The sequence below is a fragment of the Chlorocebus sabaeus genome, chromosome 27 (genome assembly GCF_047675955.1).
Source record: "Chlorocebus sabaeus isolate Y175 chromosome 27, mChlSab1.0.hap1, whole genome shotgun sequence".
Taxonomy (NCBI): domain Eukaryota; kingdom Metazoa; phylum Chordata; class Mammalia; order Primates; family Cercopithecidae; genus Chlorocebus; species Chlorocebus sabaeus.
In genome coordinates, this window is record NC_132930.1 from 46,710,882 (window position 1) to 46,732,200 (window position 21,319).

General features: G+C 44.8%; 1 protein-coding gene across 20 annotated transcripts in view; it reads right to left on the minus strand.

The window, feature by feature from the left end:
• Window positions 1–21,319, minus strand: part of GRK4 (G protein-coupled receptor kinase 4) — a 76,717-nt gene that overhangs the window by 19,296 nt on the left and 36,102 nt on the right. For 9 of the 20 annotated variants that reach the window (XM_037983159.2, XM_037983157.2, XM_037983158.2 and 6 more), the window contains 5 exons: window positions 15,616–15,719; window positions 12,760–12,852; window positions 10,862–10,925; window positions 6,447–6,587; window positions 837–1,027 (listed from right to left, as the gene is read on the minus strand). In XM_037983159.2, the coding sequence (XP_037839087.1) occupies window positions 837–1,027; window positions 6,447–6,587; window positions 10,862–10,925; window positions 12,760–12,852; window positions 15,616–15,719 (593 nt within the window). The other 11 variants (XM_037983172.2, XM_037983179.2, XM_037983173.2 and 8 more) reach the window with 8 other exon arrangements.

Genomic DNA, 21,319 nt, shown 5'->3' on the forward strand with positions numbered 1-21,319 from the left:
GGAAATGAAATTGCCCAGGGAGAGTGACTGAGAAGAGACTCAGAGCCCAGGAACTCCAGCATTTAAGGGATAGGAAGGGATTTTGTGTTTTCCTAAAACTAAATGCATTGATTACACTAAACTATTAAGTTTAATTTTCTTTACTAAATTCTAAGATGCAAAAAAGAAACTACTACTTCAAGACATTAAATCGTTATGTTATATGGCAGGACATAATACATCCTTATCAGAACTATCAAAATACCTAAGAACCTTGGAAACGGGCTCTTCTTATGGTTACATGAGTAGCACTACCTTTGTTTGATCAACCTAACAAGTAAAAAACAAACTTCTACTTCAAAAGGACAATTTATTAGAAACATAAGCTGGGCACGGTGGCTCACGCCTGTAATCCCAGCACTTTGGGAGGCTGAGGCCCGCGGATCACCTGAGGTCAGGAGATCAAGACCAGCCTGGCCAACAGGGTGAGACCCCATCTCTAGTAAAAATACAAAAGATTATCTGGGCAGGCTGGTGGGTGCCGTACTCCCAGCTACTCAGGAGTCTGAGGCAGGAGAATCACTTGAACTGCAGTGAGCCGAGATTGCGCCATTGCACTCCAGCCTAGGTGACAGAGTGAGACTCTGTCTCAAAAGACAAAACAAAAGAACACCCAGGGTCTTCTGACTGGCCATATTCCCAATAGTGTAAGTGATCACCCCTATAAATCACCATCGAGGGGCTCCCTGCTACTCTCCTGCTCAGCCTGGAAGCGGCCAGTGTGAGCCAGGGAAGCCTACGGCTGGGAGAAACTGGCTCCAAGACTTGCAGGCTCCATTAGGTAGCACCGTTCTTACCTGTATACAATTCTTTCCCTCTGTAAATCTTCCAAGCCGCAACACAGCTCTGCAGCATAGAAAACAGCTCTCTGCTCATCAAAGCCGGGATTACCCAGGTTGTAAATGTGAAACTTCAAATCCCCTCCATTCATAATGGTGAGCACCAAGCACAAGGCATCTTTGGTTTCGTAAGCGTAGGCTAAACTAACCTAAAGATAGCAACATCATAAAGACAGAACACGAACTTGCTCTTTCATTGGTGATTTCCTCTATTTGCTAATATGCAAACAATCCATGTTAGGTTTATAATCAGAACATGCGAATACTATTATGTTTCAGAGAAATGTACAGGACACATCACGTGCCTCTTGGACCTTGGCATACTGTAGATTTTACCGCAGCTGTGTAGCCAAAAGAGAGAACTTCCTAAAGCTAAGCGAAAAAGTGGCAAAACTTCACCAAGACACTTGGGCCCATGACTCCTCTGTGTCGTGCTCTCATCACTTGAGCGCTGACAGTCTGTGCTTCCCGGGCAACCACGTTCAGCACATAGGCTATGCCCCACCAGCAGCGCAAGGAAGGTCTCACTGCGCCACCTCCTTCCCACATTTTGTGTAGTCAACCTTTTTAGTTTGAATCCTGCTGGTGGAGTAGTCTCCTACTGTGGTCTTAAGTTGCATTTCTGTATATATGCAAATACAGGGGACATTTTCATGTAATTAATAGCCATTTGGATCCTCTTTTGTGAAATGCCTAGTCTATTTTTTCCCCCATTTTTCTATTGGTTTGTATGTCAATTCACACACACACACACACTCACACACACACACACACACACCCACCCTGCTGGGATTTTGATTGGGGCTGCATTCATTTAATCTATAGATCAATTAGGGGAAACCAGCGCCTTTACAGCATTGGGTCTTCCAATCTGGGAACGTGGTCTCCCCCCATTTATTTAGACCTTCTTTATATTTTTGAGACAGAGTCTTGCTCTGTCGCTCAGGCTGGAGTGCAGTGGTGCCATCTCGGCTCACTGCAACCTCTGTCTCCCAGGTTTCAAGCAATTCTCCTGCCTCAGCCTCCTGAGTAGCTGGGATTACAGGCACCCACCACCACGCCTGGCTAATTTTTGCATTTATAGTAGAGATGCGGTTTCACCATGTTGGCCAGGCTGATCTCAAATTCCTGACCTCAAGTGATCCACCTGCCTCGGCCTCCCAAAGTGCTGGGATCAGGGGCGTGAACCACAGCACCCAGCCTCCTTCTTTAATTTCTTATAATAACATTTTACAGTTCTCAGTGTAGAAGTCTTGAACATTTTTGTCAGTTCTTTGCCTAGAATTGTTTTTTAAGATCAAGGTCTTGCTATGTTGCCCAGGCTAGACTCAAACTCCTGAGCTCAAGTGATCCTCCCATCTCAGTCACCCAAGAAGCTGGGACTACAGGTGCACACCGCTCGCCAGGCCTTTTCTTAGATTTTGATGTTTCTTGAGGCCATTGTAAATGGTATCAGTAACATTTCCATTTTCTAATTGTTAGTGGCTGATTCATATTTAATCACTTGGTTAAATCCTTAATAGGTTATCTAAAAATCCAGGAAGGTCTCCACATACAACGATGTTGTTTGAAAATAATGAGTTTTGGCCGGGCACAGTGGTTCACACCTATAATCCCAGCACTTTGGGAGGCCTAGGTGGGAGGATCACTTGATCCTAGGAGTTCCAGACCAGCCTGGGCAATATAGTGAGACCCCCCATCTCTATCTAAAAATAAATAAATAAATAAAAATTTAAAAAAAGAAAAAGAAAATGATGAGGGTTTTTTTTTCAACCTTTTTTCTTCTTTTCTCTAAACTTAATCCCTTTCACTTTTTCCTTTACCTTATTGCACTGGCCAGAATTTCCAATATCATGTTGAATTGAAATGGTCAGCAGGTATCTAGCCTTATTCCAGATCTCATGGGGAAAAGCTTTTAATATTTTCATATTAAGTATGATTGTGCCAGAGATTTTCTGAAGGAAATTCCTTTCTGTACCTGGTTTGCTTCGGGTTTTTAAGCATGCCTGGGCATTAGCTCCTATCCAAAGCTCTTCCTGCAACCACTGAGATGACCATACGGTTCTTCCCTTGATTCTGGTAATATGATAAATTACATTATTCGATTTTCATTCCTGGAATAAATCCAACTTGGTCACAATGTGTTAAAACAGTAAGAGAGGTAGAGGAGAGGAGGCCCCAGCTGACATGCAATAGACCACAGATTAAACCACAAGGAATTATCACTGGTCCTTGAATTAGTAAGGATCCCTTACTTCCTCTCCTCTTGTGAATATTCATTCAACATCTGCTCAATATATATTAAAATAATATTGAGAATCTTTTACCACGCCAGCCTTGTTGTAGGCAGCGGGAACGCAGTGGTGAGCATGGCCCTGAGGAGCTCTGTCCTAATATCGTGGTGGAGGAGGCCTGGGCAGTCATAGATGACAGATGAACCAATGCAAAGAAACCATCCGACAGAGTGACGGATGACTCGCAGACTGCCTATGGGGAGTGAGACCAAGGGCGACAGGGAAAGGCAGCGATGCTCCAGGCAGAGCGCGGTCAGGCGCCTGGCCTCATGTGGCAGAGGCGGCAGGAGCTAGGTCCCTCAGTGCCTGAAAGGCCAGAGCTGAGTCTCATTTTATTCTCAGAGTGACAGGTGGCCACTGGAGTTTTTAATCTGGAAAGTGGATGACTAATTTAACTTTTCCACAGACTGCCTTGCACTGGTCCGTGGAGAACTGACTGTGGGGGGCGAGGGTGCAGGCAGGGGCAGGGGGCTCCAGGGAGAGGTGTACTGCCATGGGTCAGGGCGCAGCAGGGATGAACGTGCCGCTGTAAGCAGGGAGAAAACACCAATATGGAAGCAGAAAAATGCCTCTAGGTTCCTTGGGAGAGGCCGACAATACAGAAATCAAAGCACTTAAGCAAAAGAAACTGTAACAACTGCATCTGTTCTTTTCATAAAGCTAGACTGTGGATTTCTATGTTCCAAGGTAGTTACACAGGGATTTTTTTTTTTTTTTTTTTTTTGCTTTGTTTTGTTTTTGAGATGGGATCTCACTCTGTCACCAGGATGGAGTGCAGTGGGCAATAATGGCTCACTGCAGCCCGGACCGCCTGGGTTCAAGCGATCCTCCCACCACAGCCTTCTGAGTAGCTGGGACTACAGTCACACACCACCATGGCTAATTTTTTTTTTTTTTTTTTTTTTTTTTGGAGATGGAGTCTCACTCTGTCACCCAGGCTGGAGTACAATGGCGCGATCTGGGCTCACTGCAACCTCTGCCTTCTGAGTTCAAGCAATTCTCCTGTCTCAGCCTCCTAAGTAGCTGGGATTACACGCACCCACCACCACACCCAGCTAATTTTTGTATTTTATTAGAGACAGGGTTTCACCATGTTGGCCAGGCTGGTCTCAAACTCCTCACCTCAGGTGATCTGCAGACCTCGGCCTCCCAAAGTGCTGGGATTACAGGACGTGAGCCACAGTGCCTGGCCTTTTTGAAAAAAATTTTTTGTAGAGGCCAGGCTCGGTGGCTCACGCCTGTAATCCCTAGGATTTTGGGAGGCCAAGGCAGGCGGATCACAAGGTCAGCAGTTTGAGACCAACCTGGCTAACAAAGTGAAACCCAGTCTCTACTAATAATACAAAAAATTAGCTGGGTGTAGTGGTGGGCGCCTGTAATCCCAGCTACTTAGGAGGCTGAGGCAGGAGAATCACTTGAATCTGGGAGCCGGATGTTGCAGTGAGCCAAGATCGCGCCACTGCACTCCAGCCCGGGAGACAGTGCGAGACTCTGTCTCAAAAAAAAAAAAAAAATTTGTAGAGATGGGGTCTCCCTATGTTGCCCAGGCTGGTTTCAAACTCCTGGGTTCAAGTGATCCTCCTACCTTGGCCTCCCAAAGTGCTGAAATGACAGGCATGAGCCACCAAGCCCAGCCAAAAAATATGTTTAAAGCAACTCCCAGATAAGCCCACTGTATTAAAGATTTTCATGTAATTGCAGATGACAGTGACATATCATATACACACTGTGCTATTAAATTCAGGTGCTGGCTGTGAAGGTACACTGTTTGGGAACATCTGTTCCCTGCACAAAGCAGCTGACCTCAGGGCTAAGAAATAAATGGCTTGGAGGAAATAGCTCTAACATGACAAATCATTTTATAAATTCTCGTTCGCACTCTCCCTTCAACCAGTCTTCATACTTCAGTAGCTGCTACAGGACATACATAACTAGGTAGAGAGAAACTGGGTTTGGAGATGAGAACCACACTATACCATGCACACTGTAAAGCCTGGAACTGCTTCCCTGAACTCATAGCAGTCCACCCAATGTTCTGTCCTTCCCAGAAAGGTGGGAAGGTGGGATTTGGGCTTCATACAATTGGGATACACTAGTTGAGGGCCTAGCGGTAAACTTCCCAGAAAAAGGAAAAGACGCAAAACAGATTGAGGCCAGAGGGAGGAGGCCCACATGAGAAGAGGGACTAGAGATCGTGTATCCTCAGCCAGACATGGTGGCTCATGCCTGTAATCCCAACACTTTGGGAAGCTGAGGCAGGTGGATCACTTGAGTCCAGGAGTTCAAGACCAGCCTGAGCAACACAAGGAGATCTCATCTCTCCCTCTCTTTTTTTTTTTTTTTGAGACAGAGTCTCGCTCTGTTGCCCAGGCTGGAGTGCAGTGGTGCAGTCTCAGCTCACTGCAACCTCCGCCTCCCAGGTTCAAGCAATTCTCCTGCCTCAGCATCCCGACAAGCACATGCCACCAGGCCCAGCTAATTCTTTTTGTGTTTTTAGTAGAGACGGGATTTTACCACGTTGGTCAGGCTGGTCTCAAACTCCTGACCTCAGGTGATCCACCCTCCTCGGCCTCCCTAAGTAGTGGGATTACAGGTGTGAGCCACCATGCCTGGCCAGAGATCTCATCTCTAAAAATAAGAATAAAAATAAAAAAATGAAAACCTAGCTGGGCATGGTGGAGTGTGCCTGTGCTCCCAGCTGCTTGGGAAGCTGAGGTGGGAGGATCACTTGGGCCTGGGAGGTCAAGGCTGCAGTGACCCAAGATCGTGCCATTGCACTCCAGCCTGGACCACAGAGCGAGGCCTTGTGTCAGAGAAAAAAGAGACAGAGAAGGTCTCCTCAGGCACAGCCAGGCCAGTGTCCCGGGGGCCAGAGAAACTTGACTGGAGACTGACAGCAAACAGAGATAAGCTCTGGCTGGCTGTGATAAGGGAAATTCACCAAGAAACACAAGGTAACTAATGGACCTGGACGAGCTCCGCAAGCTGGCAGGTGTCAAGAGGGACAGAATGGGAGGCGGGGGACTACAGATTTATAACAAACCAGAAGTTAGAAGCAGTATCACTACTTTCATGTTTTCTACGGTGTGAGTAAGAAAGAAGAGAGCTGTTACTAAAAACAAAACTGTTAGTAAAAAGAGCAAAACCCCACATAAACTCAGAAAACAAGAAATGACTTCCACAGCTTCAATGAGAGTGAGCTGAGCGGCATGTCGGCTGACATAAGTGCTACGAATCACCCAAGGCACAGTGAAGACTAAGAGGAGACACTTACTACGAATCTACTTTGCACTTTCTCCAGAATTCTTTTTTCATTTAGAGCCATAGCTTCACCTTTCCTCTTCTTTATTCTTTTTTTTTGTAGCTTTTTACAGGCATACATTTTTCCTGTGGCTCGCACTTGACAGGCACAAACCTAGTTTAAACAGCAAAGTAAAGGAGGTTTATGTCCACCTGACATTTCTTAGGCCACACAAAGGAAACCTTTGGCTTGACGAGACCCTCACTGGCAGAGACCAGCAGCAGCGCATGAGGAGACCGTTTCAAAGGTGGGCGTTGTCAGTGTGAGTCGGCTCCTCCTCTCAGGGACACGCTGCGTTCTATCAACTCTAAGACAGTGTACAAACGGCACTAGTTGGCGTAGGTGATCATGGTACATCTGTTTAATTTTTAAATGTTCCCATGTCTATTTTACTTTTTGTAAAACTGCAAAAATTTTAAAAGGTAAAACTAAAAAGATTCTTTTTTCAGCTGGGCATGGTGGTTTATGCCTATAATCCCAGCACTTTGGGAGGCCAAGGTAGGCAGATCACCTGAGGTCAGGAGTTCGAAACCAACCTGGCCAACATGGCGAAACCTCGTCTCTACTAAAAATACAAAAAAAAAAAAAAAAAAAATTCACCAGCCATGGTGGTGGGTGCCTGTAATCCCAGCTACTCCGGAGGCTGAGGCAGAAGAATCGCTAGAACCTGGGAGGCAGAGGATGCAGTGAGCCGAGATTGCGCCACTGCACTCCAGCCTGGGTGACAGAGTGAGACTCCGTCTCAGGATTCTCCTGCCTCAGCCTCTGGAGTAGCGGGGATTACAGGTGCCCGCCACCATGCCTGGCTAATTTTTCTTGTATTTTTAGTAGAGACGCCATGTTGGCCAGGCTGGTCTTGAACTCCTGACCTCAGGTGATCCGCTCACTTTGGCCTCCCAAAGTGCTGGGATTAACAGGTGTGAACCACTGTGCCTGGCCTAAAAAGATTCTTGAATTTTTAATTTAAAAAGTCAAGAGTATAAGGAAATATATTTCATATAATTCATAATTTTCATACCTTTATTCTATTACTTCTTAAAGTAGTATTTATGTATTATTTTAACTTTATGTCATGAAAAATTTCCAACATACAAAAGTGGAAAAAATAGTATCATGAGCCTCAGGTTCTGGTCCCCGTGCTGCTGTGTCATCAACATTAGGCTACTGTTTCTTCCAACTCCCATCCATTGCACACCCCACAGGGGACTGCTTTAAAAGCAAACATAAGATATGATATAATTTTATCTACCAATAAAACAATTTTGGTGGTAAAAGAAATATAAAGTTAATTGTGGAAAATATTGGAAGAAGAACAGTGATTAAAAACTCACCTGCAATTCCAAGATAATCACTGTTAATATTTTGTTCTATTTGATTCTAGGTCCACCTTCTTACATGGGTATGCAACCCGTTCCCCACCACCCCAGCCTTTGATGGCAAAACTGGTCTCATATTGTAAAATAGGTAATATTTCTTAACCTCCTTTTAAAAAATCTTATTGTGTGACTATTTTCCTATCATGAAATGTTTTCCTAAAATGTGACTATCGCAAAATGTATTTAATCATTTTCTTACTATTAAGACTTGGCATAAAAATCTCTTCTCTCTTTATCGTTAATTTTTTAAAAATTATTCTAAGTGGAATTGGCAAATCAGAGACAGGGAATGGAAAGCAGACAAGAGTGTCAGGCACTGTGCTAACAGCTGGGGGTGAACACTCACTGGCTTACAGCAGCCTGGCGGGCAGGGCCGATTATTTCCCTGCTAGAGATGAGATCGCCATGGCGGGCCCAAGATCACACTGCTGGAAGTGACACGACAGGACCCTGACCTCGGGTCTGTCCACGTCTGAGTACGTGCTCCTTCCACTACAGTCTGCGGCCTAAAACCATGACAGCAGAGATGTCTACTCAATTCCCTTACCATTGTGCTCACTCAGGACCCTACAAATTAATTTCGGAGGACTTCAAGCATAAGCAAAAGAATTACTGTTGACAAAATAAAACCAACTACGTTTGCTCTCTCAAGACCACTAGAGGAAGTGCTAGCACTTGGAAAAAGCAAATGCACGATTAGAATCTGGATTAAAGGGCACCGAGTCTGTCCCCGCATTAGGGCGAGCAGGGCTCCTTCCGACAGGCATTCAGAGTAGGGGCGGGCTGACTGCTCACTGCCTCTGGGCCTAGACGGAGAGCACACCACCTCCAGAGCAAGTCTGCTGAAAACTGCCACGCTTGATTCGTGCAGCCGGTCATTTGTTTGGGAACCCAAGTAAATCTGTTAAAAAGTAATCTATACAATCATAATTATACTAAGTCTTTCTTGTCTTCTTTTTTATGTATTTATTTATATTAAATATTTAAATAGAGAGGGGGTCTTGCCATGTTGCCTAGGCTGATCTGGAACTTCTGGGCTCAAGCGACCCGCCCACCTTGGCCTCCCAAAGTGCTAGGATTACAGGCGTGAGCCACCGCACTCAGCGCCAGGTCTTTCACAATAGCTAAAATTTGCTAACATGTCCCTGTTGAATCCTATCAGGACTGACATGTTTTATAAACTGACATGTGGCTATAATTAGACTTTCATTCCTTTGTAAACACATGACCTACGTTCCAGAAATGTTTCCTCTGCTCTTTCACAAAATCTGAGCCTTTACTTTTGCAGATCATTAGAGGCAGATTAGCAAGACTCGAAGTGAGAAAATGACTCTCCTGTTCCAGGACATACTCAAACAGAGGGCGGATTTCTTACAGAAATACCTGTCATGGAGGGACTAGAGCAAACATTTGACTGGATTAGGCAAAATATTCTTCATGGTCTCTGGAACTGTAGCAGAGGGACAGTACTGTTACTGAAGTCATGACTATGTTGGCCAATTTCTTGTCATGTCAAGCTGCAGGTGCATAACAGATCTCGGTCGCAGTGTGCTGCCTCCTAGTAGGTCAGCTTTCTAATCAACTTCAAGCCAATACTAGTGGCTTTTGCTTTGAATGTAATATACGAGCAATAATATGAGAGTCACACCCAGGCAGTGTAACCTGCTTCTGAGTTAAACATACAGTGTTAGTTTGGCAATGGCTTGCCTGGCTCTTAGGGGCTTGTAAGTTCTTGAACTCCATATGATCACTCCAGGTAACTAATAAGGTAATTAACATTCTTTTAAATTCCCCAGACCAGAACTGCTGCTGCTCTCCATCCGCCAACTACAGTGGTGTCCATCTAGGAGACCCATCATATTTAAACAACACCCCAGGCCGGGCGCAGTGGCTCACGCCTGTAATCCCAGCACTTTGGGAGGCTGAGGAGGGCGGATCACCTGAGGTCGGGAGTTCAAGACCAGCCTGACCAACATGGAGAAACCCTCCTCTACTAAAAATACAAAAATTAGCCAGGTGTGGTGGCGCATGCCTGCAATCCCAGCGACTCGGGAGGCTGAGGCAGGAGAATCGGTTGAACCCAGGAGGCGGAGGTTGTGGTGAGCTGAGATCACGCCATTGCACTCCAGCCTGGGTAAGAAGAGCAAAACTCCATCTCAAAACAAACAAACAGACAGACAAACAAACAAAAAATCCCTCGTGAGTCTGTGAGTCATTTCCTTAGGATTTTCCCAAATTGACACATTTCCAAACACCTTTTGATGTAGGTATGAGGTACATACATGTCCAAACAGAGCAGGGTTACGTAAGTATATTTAATAATTCACTCTGTACTATGTGAATTTGGGGTCAGTCTTAAATTTACGGAAATTGCCGGGCGCGGTGGCTCAAGCCTGTAATCCCAGCACTTTGGGAGGCCGACACGGGCGGATCACGAGGTCAGGAGATCGAGACCATCCTGGCTAACACGGTGAAACCCCGTCTCTACTAAAAAATACAAAAAAACTAGCCGGGTGAGATGGCGGGCGCCTGTAGTCCCAGCTACTCGGGAGGCTGAGGCAGGAGAATGGCGTAAACCCGGGAGGCGGAGCTTGCAGTGAGCTGAGATCCGGCCACTGCACTCCAGCCTGGGCGACAGAGCAAGACTCCGTCTCAAAAAAAAAAAAAAAAAAAAAAAAAAAATTTACGGAAATAGAATCATGGAAATTCCACAATACAGGAGCAGAATCATCTTTCCATCTGGGCAAAGTGACTGAGCTGGGGCATGAAGCATGGAAACCAGCTTCTTCAGAACTATGAGGTAAAATGTGAAGTCACCAAGAGAAGGGATTCTTCAAAACCTTTTGCTCAAAATTCCATGTGGATTCTCACAGTCGGCTAAGATGATTCCCAAAACGCCCACTAAGGCAACAGTGTACTGGGAGAGTTGATGTGTTACCTGAAGCCGTGTTCTCAGGACCTTGCTGCCCACCCAGCTAGCGGCGCTGCTCTGAACTGGCTCCCATTACTCACCTCTCCAAATCCGCCTTTTCCTAGAACTCTGTAATGTCTAAATGTGTTCTTGGTTACGGGTTGCCTAATCAATGAGAAAAATAAGTTTCAGGTCCACATTGCATTGTTCTTTTAAAACAGAAAAGACAAATCAGCGCTTGTCTTCGCCTCATTTATTGAACCATTCTGCTCAAAGGGGATGCCCAGGACAAAGGGTGTCTGTGCTCAGGGACTGTGGCTCCCTCTAGCAGGACAGCTCTTGACTTGCTCTAAGAGCAATTAATTCATCCTTTTTTTTTTTTTTTTTCTTTTTGAGATGGAGTCTCACTCTGTCGCCAGGGCTGGAGTACAGTGGCACGATCTCAGCTCACTGCAACCTCCCCGCCTCCTGGGTTGAAGCAATTTTCCTACCTCATCCTCCCGAGTAGCTGGGATTACAGGCACCTGCCACCACATCCAGCTAATTTTTTGTATTTTTAGTAGAGACGGGGTTTCACCATGTTTGCCAGGTGAAACTGGCAAACTCCTGACCTTGTGATTCGCCTGCCTCAGCCTCCCAAAGTGCTGGGATTATAGGTGTGAGCCACCACCCAGCCAATTAATCTTAATTAACATTTAAGACACTGAAGCAAAAGGCAGAACAGTCCAATTATCCTTACTAACTGAAGACAGGTCTGAAACCAGCTGACACTAGGAAATGTGTATGTTCATAACTGCCGGTGTAGACTTGGGTAGACCCCTCTCAACCTGTCAGAAAGCAGGTGAGGAAGATGACATATATACATTGTGCCATCCTTTGAAAAAAGAACCTCAAAGATGTTTATACCCAATGCCTCAAAAACAGCATATATAAACAAGAACTGGAAATTCAATTGATCAATAATAATAGTACTAATAATAACACTAGTAGCAGCTAACCCTTTTTTTTTTTTTTTTTTTTTTTTTTGAGACAGAGTCTCACTCTGTCACCCAGGCTGGAGTGCAGTGGAGCCACCTCAGCTCACCACAAGCCTCCACCTCCCGAGTTCAAGCAATTTCTCCTGCCTCAGCCTCCCAAGTAGCTGGGAGTACAGGTGCACGCCACCACGCCTGGCTAATTTTTGTAGTTCTAGTAGAGACGGGTTTCACTATTTTGGCCAGGCTGGTCTCGAACTCCTGACCTCAGGTGATCCACCCGCCTTGGCCTCTCAAAGTGCTAGGATTACAGGCGTGAGCCACTGCACCCGGCCCGCAGCTAACACTTTTTAAGTACTTATTTTGTGCACCAAACATTGTGCTATAAGCGTTGTACACACATTTCCCAGGTGATCCTAGCAATGGTGCAAGGAGGCAGATTCTATAATTACCTCTAATTTACAGAACAAGGACCTGCCACTCATACAGGCTAAGCCACTTACCTGAGGCCACATAAACAGTAAGAGGCTGAGCAGGTTTTAACTGCCAGGTGCCACACACTGCATCCTATTCTATCACCAAAAATCTAAGCTAAGTTTTATTTTCTAGTCACTGAAACAACAGGGATACCTGCCATTTTAAAAAGAGAGAACAGAGTCTATTAAATTAGAAGAAATTGTACAATACTAATACTTATGAAAATTTCTGTATAAAAATATCATATACAACTCAAAATTTCTAATTGTATTTTGACAGATGGAAAAGTCTATGTCAATCAGTATGTATCGTGAGAAATTAACACTTGTTTTATTGAGGTCTCTTTTCTTTTTTTCTTTTTTAGAGATGGGGTCTTGCTACATTGCCCAGATTGGAGTGCAGTGGTTATTCACAGGAATGATCATCTCATACTATAGCCTTCAAGTCTCGGGCTTAAGCAATCCTCCAGCCTCAGCCTCCTGAGTAGCTGGGGCTACAGGCGTGTGCCACTTCAACTGGCTTTTATTGAGTTTAAAATTAGAACATACCTTTCCAGCCATTTCCATTGTAAAAACTGAGAAAAATATGAGCTTTCTTGGTATTCTTCAAATGGTTCCCCTCTTAAGTAGTTATGGGTAACTCTAGAAAAAGATTTTACAAAATTATATACATTTGCTGTATTAAGAAGTAAAAACAAGTATGTTTTAGTGCATTAATAGGCACTGACTATGGGAAAGGCAATCATTACACACAATTCAATAGTTTGAATTTGCAATTATAAAAGTCCACATTAGGTTCTAACGCTGTAAGTGAAAATAGAAGTGAAAAGAATGAATGAAAAGAGCAGTGAAATAGAAGGATGCATTCCCTTCTTGGGAGTGAGGGCGTCAGTTGTTCTGTTGTCAAGCAGCACGCTTCCCATGTGCAAGGCACAGTGGAAGGGTCCCCTGGAGGACAGCACAGAAGTCAAAGCCATGGGCTGCTGCACGTCCTGCTTCAGCCACTCACTGGCTGAGGGACCTGAGCCAACTTACCCAACCTCTATGGCCTCAGTTTCTCCTTCTGTAAAACAGAAATAATAATCATGCCTACTTCATAGGGTTACTGTGAGCAGGTAAATGCATTAATACTTTCAAACATTTATTATTGTTTTGTTATTTTTTGTTGTTGGTGGTGTTTAGAGACAGGGTCTCACTCTGTTGCCCAGGCCAGAGTGCAATGGCACAATCATGGCTCACTGCGGCCTTGAACTCCTGGCCTCAAGCAATCCTCCCTCCTCAGCCCCCCCAAAGCACTGGCACTACAGGTGTGAGCCATGAAGCCTAGCTTTATTATTGTTGTGTTATTACTATTACATGTCTCTTAGTGTACATGTACAAGAAAGAGTTTAGGGTGTGTACATGCCCAGAAGAGGGATGTGAAGAATAAAAGTGTGAAATGAAAGATTGGCCCTTCCTGGCTTCTGTGACATCCCAGATGAAGACAGGAAGAAATCTGATTCTTACCACAATGTCCCAGGATCAGTATCAGAGAGCACAGACCAAGCCTGTCCTGTCTGCTATACCAGAGAAGCAATCAAATGGAGCCATGAAGCCATCTTTTCTTTTTTTTGGTCTGGCTCTGTCACCCAGGCTGGAAGGTAGTGGTGAGGTCACAGTCACTGCAGCCTTGACCTCCCAGGCTCAATTGATCTTCTCACCTCAAGCCTTCTGAATAGCTGGGACTATAGGCATGCACCACTATGCCTGGCTAATTTTTGTATTAGAGACAGGGTTTCACCATGTTGCCTAGGCTGGTCTCGAACTCCTGAGGTCACACAATCTTTCTGCCTTGGCCTCCCAAAGTGCTGGGATTATAGGCATGAGCCATGGTGCCCAGCCAGAGACAACATCTTCTTGCAAAACAGTTCAAATCACAAACACTAGAATACCATTAATGTGAATATCCAACAAGAATAAGTAAAAGATGACTTGAAATTGAAAATATTTACATTTACTCTAATCCATTTACTCTCATCCATTTTCAGAGGAGGGGGCTGAGGGACAGAGGGAAGGGTTCTAGTCCAGTGCCATACACCTGGCTAGGAGAAAGATGGGATGCATGCCATTTATCTGTGGGATGTACAATTGGCCACTGAATTCTCACTAAAGGGATAAGTATCTAACCCAGCTCCTCAGTGTGCAGAGTACCGACACCTCAAGAGAAAGACAGATAGACAGAGAAAGCCTTGTTTTTTATTTTATTTATTTATTTATTTATTTATTTATTTATTTTTGAGACAGAGTCTCACTGTGTTGCCCAGGCTGGAGTGCATTTATTTATTTATTTATTTATTTATTTATTTATTTATTTATTTTTGAGACAGAGTCCCACTGTGTTGCCCAGGGTGTGATCTCAGCTCACTGCTGCCTCTGCTTCCCAGGTTCAGGTGATTCTCGTGCCTCAGCCTCCTGAGTAGCTGGGATTACAGGCACACACCACCATGCCCGGCTAAATTTTGTATTTTTTTGTAGAGATGGGGCTTCTCTATGTTGACCAGGCTGGTCTTGAACTCCTGGCCTCAAGCGATCTGCCTGCCTCAGCCTCCCAACATGCTGGGATTACAGGCATGAGCCACCGAGCCTGGCCTGTTTGTTATTTTCAAGGCAGTCTCATCATTAAAGCATCACGGGTTCCAGCCCCAGCCCCACCATGCTCTGGCTGCACAGGCTTAGGGGTACCACTCCCCTAGGATGCTAGGATACTGGCGCTAAACGATGGGACCCCTTTCAGTGTGCCTCATGTGTACACGGAATTATTACTCTTCATTCACCTCTTTCTAGAGAAAGTAATCATTTTAATGGGTAAAGTACAGTTGACCCTTGGACAATTCGAGTCGAGATGCCAGGAGCCACTTATGCATGTATTTTCTTCCATTCCTGCCACCCCTGAGACAGCAGGACCAGCCCCTCCTCTTCCTCCTTCTCCTCAGCCTCCTCAATGTGAAGATGACGAGGATGAAGACCTTTATGAAGATCTATTTCTACTTTGTGAATAGGAATTATATTTTCTCTTCCTTATGATTATCTTAATAACACTTTCTTTTTTCTAGCATACTTTATTGTAAAAGTATAGCACATAATACACATACCATATAAAATATGTGTTCATCGCTGTTTATGTTATCAGTAAGGCCTCTGGTCAACAGTAGGCTAATAATAGTTAAGCTTTGGGGACAGTCAAAAGTTATACACATATTTTCAACTGCGCAGAGGGTTGGGTGGTATTAGCGTCCCTAATGCCCATGTTGCTCAAGGGTCAACTACACTCCAAGAACTTGTTTTATGCAGAGAAACCTCTTGTAAGCTGTCTGTCTCGGGGTTAGTCACAGACAATATATGCAGGGCTCGGCATGAACCACTTACCTAGCACATTCCTCAAAGACTTTTTTGGAAGGGTTCTCCTCCTTCAGTCCCAATCTACATTCTCTCACAACATCTGGAGGTATTTCTGGTAAAGGGGCTGCCAACTTAATATAGTACAAACCAAATACATAACCATTAGTGATTTCATAACTTACTAGTAAACAGAACCTAATGCCTATTGTAAAAAAATGAAACACAAAGTGTATAAAATGTAAGTCAAAGTGCCACCTGCCCCTCCACGCTAGTCCCACTCTCCAGTGTTCTGCTATTGTCTGCCTCTTTAGATCTTCTCTGATGCACATCAAAACACACACAGGACAGAGGGCCTGACACAATGGCTCACACCTGTAATCCCAGCACTTGGGGAGGCCAAGGTGGGTGGATGGATCACCCGAAGTCAGGAGTTTGAGACCAGCCTGGCCAACATGGTGAAACTCCATCTCTAGTAAAAGTACAAAGTATTAGCCAGGCGTGGGGGCAGATGCCTGTAATCCCAGCTACTCAGGAGGCTAAGGCAGGAGAATGCTTGAACCTGGGAGGCGGAGGTTGCAGTGAGCTGAGATCGTGCCACTGCACTCCAGCCTGGGCAACAAGAGCAAAACTCCATCTCCAAATAAAACAAAACAAAACACACACACACACAGAATGGAAAGCAGGGTCTCAAAGAGGTATCTGCACACCCATGTTCATTGCAGCATAATTCATCGTAGCCCAAAGTGGAAACAACGCAGGTGTCTGTGGATGAATGGATAAATAAAATGTAGTATATACGTAGAGCAGAATATTATTCAGCCTTTTAAAAAAAGGACTTCCTGGGCTCATGCAATCCTCCCACCTCCACCTTCCAAGTAGCTGGGACTACTGGCGCATGCCACCACATCTGGCTAATTTTTTTTTTTTTTTTTTTTTTTTGGAGACAGAGTCTTGCTCTGTCGCCCAGGCTGGAGTGCAGTGGCCGGATCTCAGCTCACTGCAAGCTCCGCCTCCCCGATTTACGCCATTCTCCTGCCTCAGCCTCCAGAGTAGCTGGGACTACAGGCGCCCGCCACCTCGCCCGGCTAGTTTTTTTTTTTTTTTTTGTATTTTTTAGTAGAGACGGGGTTTCAACGTGTTAGCCAGGATGGTCTCGATCTCCTGACCTTGTGATCCGCCCGTCTCGGCCTCCCAAAGTGCTGGGATTACAGGCTTGAGCCACCGCGCCCGGCATGGCTAATTTTTTTGAGATGGAGTCTTGTTCTGTGGCCCAGGCTGGAGTGCAGTGGCACAATCTTGGCTCACTGCAAGCTCCGCCTCCCGGGTTCAAGCGATTCTCCTGCCTCAGCCTCCTGAGCAGCTGGGATTACAGGTGCCCGCCACAACGCCTGGTTAATTTTGAACTGCTGATCTCAAGTGATCCTTTGGAAGGCCTTAGCCTTCCAAAGTGCTGGGATTATAGGTGTGAGCCACTGTGCCCAGCTGTACCTGGCTAATGTTTGTATTTTTTGGACAGCCATGTTGCCTAGGCTGGTCTCGAACTCCTGAGCTTAATCGATCTGCCCACCTCGGCCTACAAAAGTGCCAGGATTACAGGCATGTGCCACTGTGCCCAACCTGGGTCCAGGGTTTAAAGTATGTGCTGACGTTTACAGGAGCTACCCCATTTTCTTGAGTGACTGCACAGTCTTCCGGTGTATGAGTTTATCTGTCCCCAGTTACATCCTAGTTGCCAATTTTCCCACACAAACAGCACCACCATGAATGTGTCTATACACGTGTATTTTTCTATAGGATAGATTCCTAAAAACAGAATCACCAGCTCAAAAAGATGCAAGCATTTTAAACATTCATATTTATTGTGAAACTGCCTTCCAAAACGGCTCCACCGCTCTACATTCCCACTCACAGTGTTCCACGTGCCCAGGCCCCACTCTCTTTAACCCTCATCCAGAGAATTCTGGAAAAAGGAAACACATGACAAAACCACGGTCCAGATTCAGTGAAAAACTACCCACGTCATGCTCAATTGTGCGCCTAATTTGTAACCGAAACAAGAAATGCATTCTAGACTGACTTCTGTGATAGGGCCAAGCGACCAGAGGAAATATGTGTTTATAAATCAGTTATTTCCTAACGTAAGTTGAAAGATAGTAAACAATGAGAAAACTCACGTTTAAAAAAATCAACAGTTATCACAATTAATCATGATTAGTAGCTGCCATTTAAACTATCTGATACATTTGAGGCATTTAAATATCTATGGTCTCGGGCGGGCGTGGTGGCTCATACCTGTAATCCCACTACTTTGGGAGGCCGAGGAGGGTGGATCACCTGAGGTCAGGAGTTCGAGACCAGCCTGACCGACATGATGAACGCTGTCTCTACTAAAAATACAAAAATTAGCTGGGCGTGGTGGCAGGCGCCTGTAATCTCAGCTACTCAGGAGGCTGAGGCAGGGGAATCACTTGAACCCAGGAGGCAGAGGTTGCAGTGAGCCAAGATCACGCCACTGCACTCCAGCCTGGGTAACAAGAATGAAACTCCACCTCAAAAAAAATACACACACACACACACACACATATATCGTCTCATTTAGCCCCACAACAACCACCCTGATAGATGAGGAGAGACTTGGAAAGTCCCTCTCCGGTGCGCCCACATCACCAAGCGGAGAGCTGAGACTGAACCACACACACCCTGCTGGACTCTCCAGTCCTTTCTTTCTATGCAGCAAGGCTGTCATAAGAATAAGATGGGTCTGTTCATTTTCCTATTTAAGAAAAGAAGTTTGGGCCAGGCACTGTGGCTCACGCCTGTAATGCCAGTACTTTGGGAGACTGAGGCTGGCAGATCACGAGGTTAAGAGATCGAGACCATCCTGGCCAACGTGGGGAAACCCTATCTCTACTAAGAATACAAAAAAAAAAAAAAATTAGCTGGGCATGATGGCACGTGCCTGTAAGTCCCAGCTACTCAGGAGGCTGAGGCAGGAGAATCACTTGAACCCAAGAGGCAAAGGTTTGCAGTGAGCCAAGATCGTGCCACTGCACTCCAGCCTCATGACAGAGCAAGACTCTGTCTCCAAAAAAAAAAAAAAAAAAAAAAAAAAAAACAAAGAAAAAAGAAAGAAAAGAAGTTTGTTCATTCACTCATTTGCCCCACAAATCTGCATTGTTCCAGGCACTGGACACAACAGAAATCAAGACAAAATGTTCTCTGAAGACAAAGACAATATTTTAACAGTCTTATTTCCCCTCCAAAGGTCTCAATTTTTCTGAAACTAAATAGCAGGTTGATTCCATTAAGACCATTTAATGATTAACACCAAATAGTGTTCCCATTTTCAGTATCATAGAAAATTTTTATATTAATAGTTATTTATTCCCACACAAAGGAAAAGCAGTGCTTCTAATATCCACGAGAGAGAGGGAGGTAAGCTAAGGTGACCTGAAGTATGGCAAGGCGAGGTATAGAACTACCAGCCTGATGCAGAACTGAGACTTCTGGGGCTTACATTAAGGAACATTCATTGTTTTTCAGAATAAGTAGTTACCAGGGCAAATATACCAAATGACTCAGTGCCTTGCTTTTTCAAATTTTAGGCAGAGGAAATTCTGATGGGAAAGACCACTGGTGGAGAGGGATGGAGGGTGGATTGGGCAGAAATATGCTTGTTTTTCTGTGTTGAAAATTACATTTACTTTCTGATTTTAATAAATTGGGCCAGGCACGGTGGCTCACACCTGTAATCCCAGCACTTTGGGAGGCTGAGGCGGGCGGATCACGAGGTCAGGAGATGGAGACCATCTTGGCTAACACGGTGAGACCCTGCCTCTACTAAAAATACAAAAAAAATTAGCTGGGCATGGTGGCAGGCGCCTGTAGTCCCAGCTACTTAGGAGGCTGAGGCAGGAGAATGGCGTGAACCCAGGAGGCGGGGCTTGCAGTGAGCCGAGATCACGCCACTGCACTCCAGCCTGGGCAACAGAGTCAGACAAGTCTCCAAAAAAAAAAGAAAAAAAAAAATGGGTCATCTTTTTATGGTTGCGTTGTAAGAGTTATTTATATATTCTGGATCCTAGACCCTTACCAGTATTTGATTTACAAATACTTTTCCCCATTCTGTGGGTTATGTTTTCACTTCTTGATAGTGTTCTTTGAAGCATAAAGTTTTAAATTTTGATGAAGTTCAGTTTATTTTTTCTTTTGATGCTTGTGCTTTAGGCGTCATCTCTAAGAAGTCTCTGCCTAATTTCAAGGTATTAAAGACTTACACCTACACTTTCCTCTAAGAGTTGTATAGTTTTAGCTCCTGTATTTAGGTCTTTGATGGATTTGGCATTAATGTTTTGCTTATGGAATGAAGTAGGGGTTCAGTGTCATTCTCTGCATGTGGCTATCCAGTTGTTCCAGTACCATCTGTTGAAAAGACTCTTCTTTCTCCCAGCTGAACTGTCTTGGCATCCTTGTGATAAGGCAATTAATGATTGTTAATGTGTTATGGTTTGAATGTGTGCCCCCAAGTTCGTGTGTTGGTAACTTAGTTCCCGATGCAACAGTGTTGAGAGGTAGGACCTTTACAAAGGTGGTAAGATCATGAGGACTCTGCCCCTCATAAATGGAGTCACGCTGCTGTCTCAGGATTGGTTTTACTATTGCAGCATTGCAGCAGGTTCCTGATAAAAAGCTAAGCTCAACCCCTTTCCCCACCCCTGCCCCGTCTCTCTCAGGCGTGAGCGCACCCTCCTATTCTTCTGCATGGATGATGCAGCGAGAGGGCTCTCGCGAGATTGGACTCCTTGACCTTGGACTTCCGGCTTTCAGAACTGTGAGCAATAAATCTCTGTTCTTTATAAATTACCCAATCTCAGGTATTCTGTTAGAGCAGCACAAACTGGACTAAGACAAAATGCAGGAATTTATGCCTGCACTCTCGATTCCATACCATTGACCGCTATGTCTATCATCATGCCAGGACCATACTGTCTTGATTACTGTAGCTTTGTAGTAAGTTTTGAAATTGAGGAGTGTGAGTCCTCCAACTACACTCCTTTTAAAGAATGCTATAACTATTCCAGGTCCCTTGACTATGTATATGAATTCTAAGATTAGCTTACTTGTCAATTTCTGCAAAAAAAAAAAGGTAGTTAGAATTGTGATAGGGATTATATTGAATCTATAGATCAATTTGGGGAGTACTGCCATCTTAACAATATTGTCTTCTTTTTTTTTTTTTTTTTTTTTTGAGACGGAGTCTCGCTCTGTCGCCCAGGCTGGAGTGCAGTGGCGCAATCTCGGCTCACTGCAAGCTCCGCCTCCCGGGTTCACGCCATTCTCCTGCCTCAGCCTCCCGAGTAGCTGGGACTACAGGCGCCCGCCACTGCGCCCGGTTAATTTTTTTCTATTTTTTAGTAGAGACAGTGTTTCACCATGGTCTCGATCTCCTGACCTTGTGATCCGCCCGCCTCGGCCTCCCAAAGTGCTGGGATTACAGGCGTGAGCCACCGCGCCCGGCCACAATATTGTCTTCTGATCCATGAACACGAGATGTCTTTCCATTTCTTGAAGTCTTCTTTAACTTTTTTCAGTGCTTTCTAGCTTTCAGAGTATAAGTGTTACATTTATGTTGTTACATTCATTCTTAAGTATTTTATTCTTTTTTGATGCTATACAAAGGGAACTGCTTTCTTAATTTCCTTTTTTTTTTTTTTTTTTTGGATTTTAATTG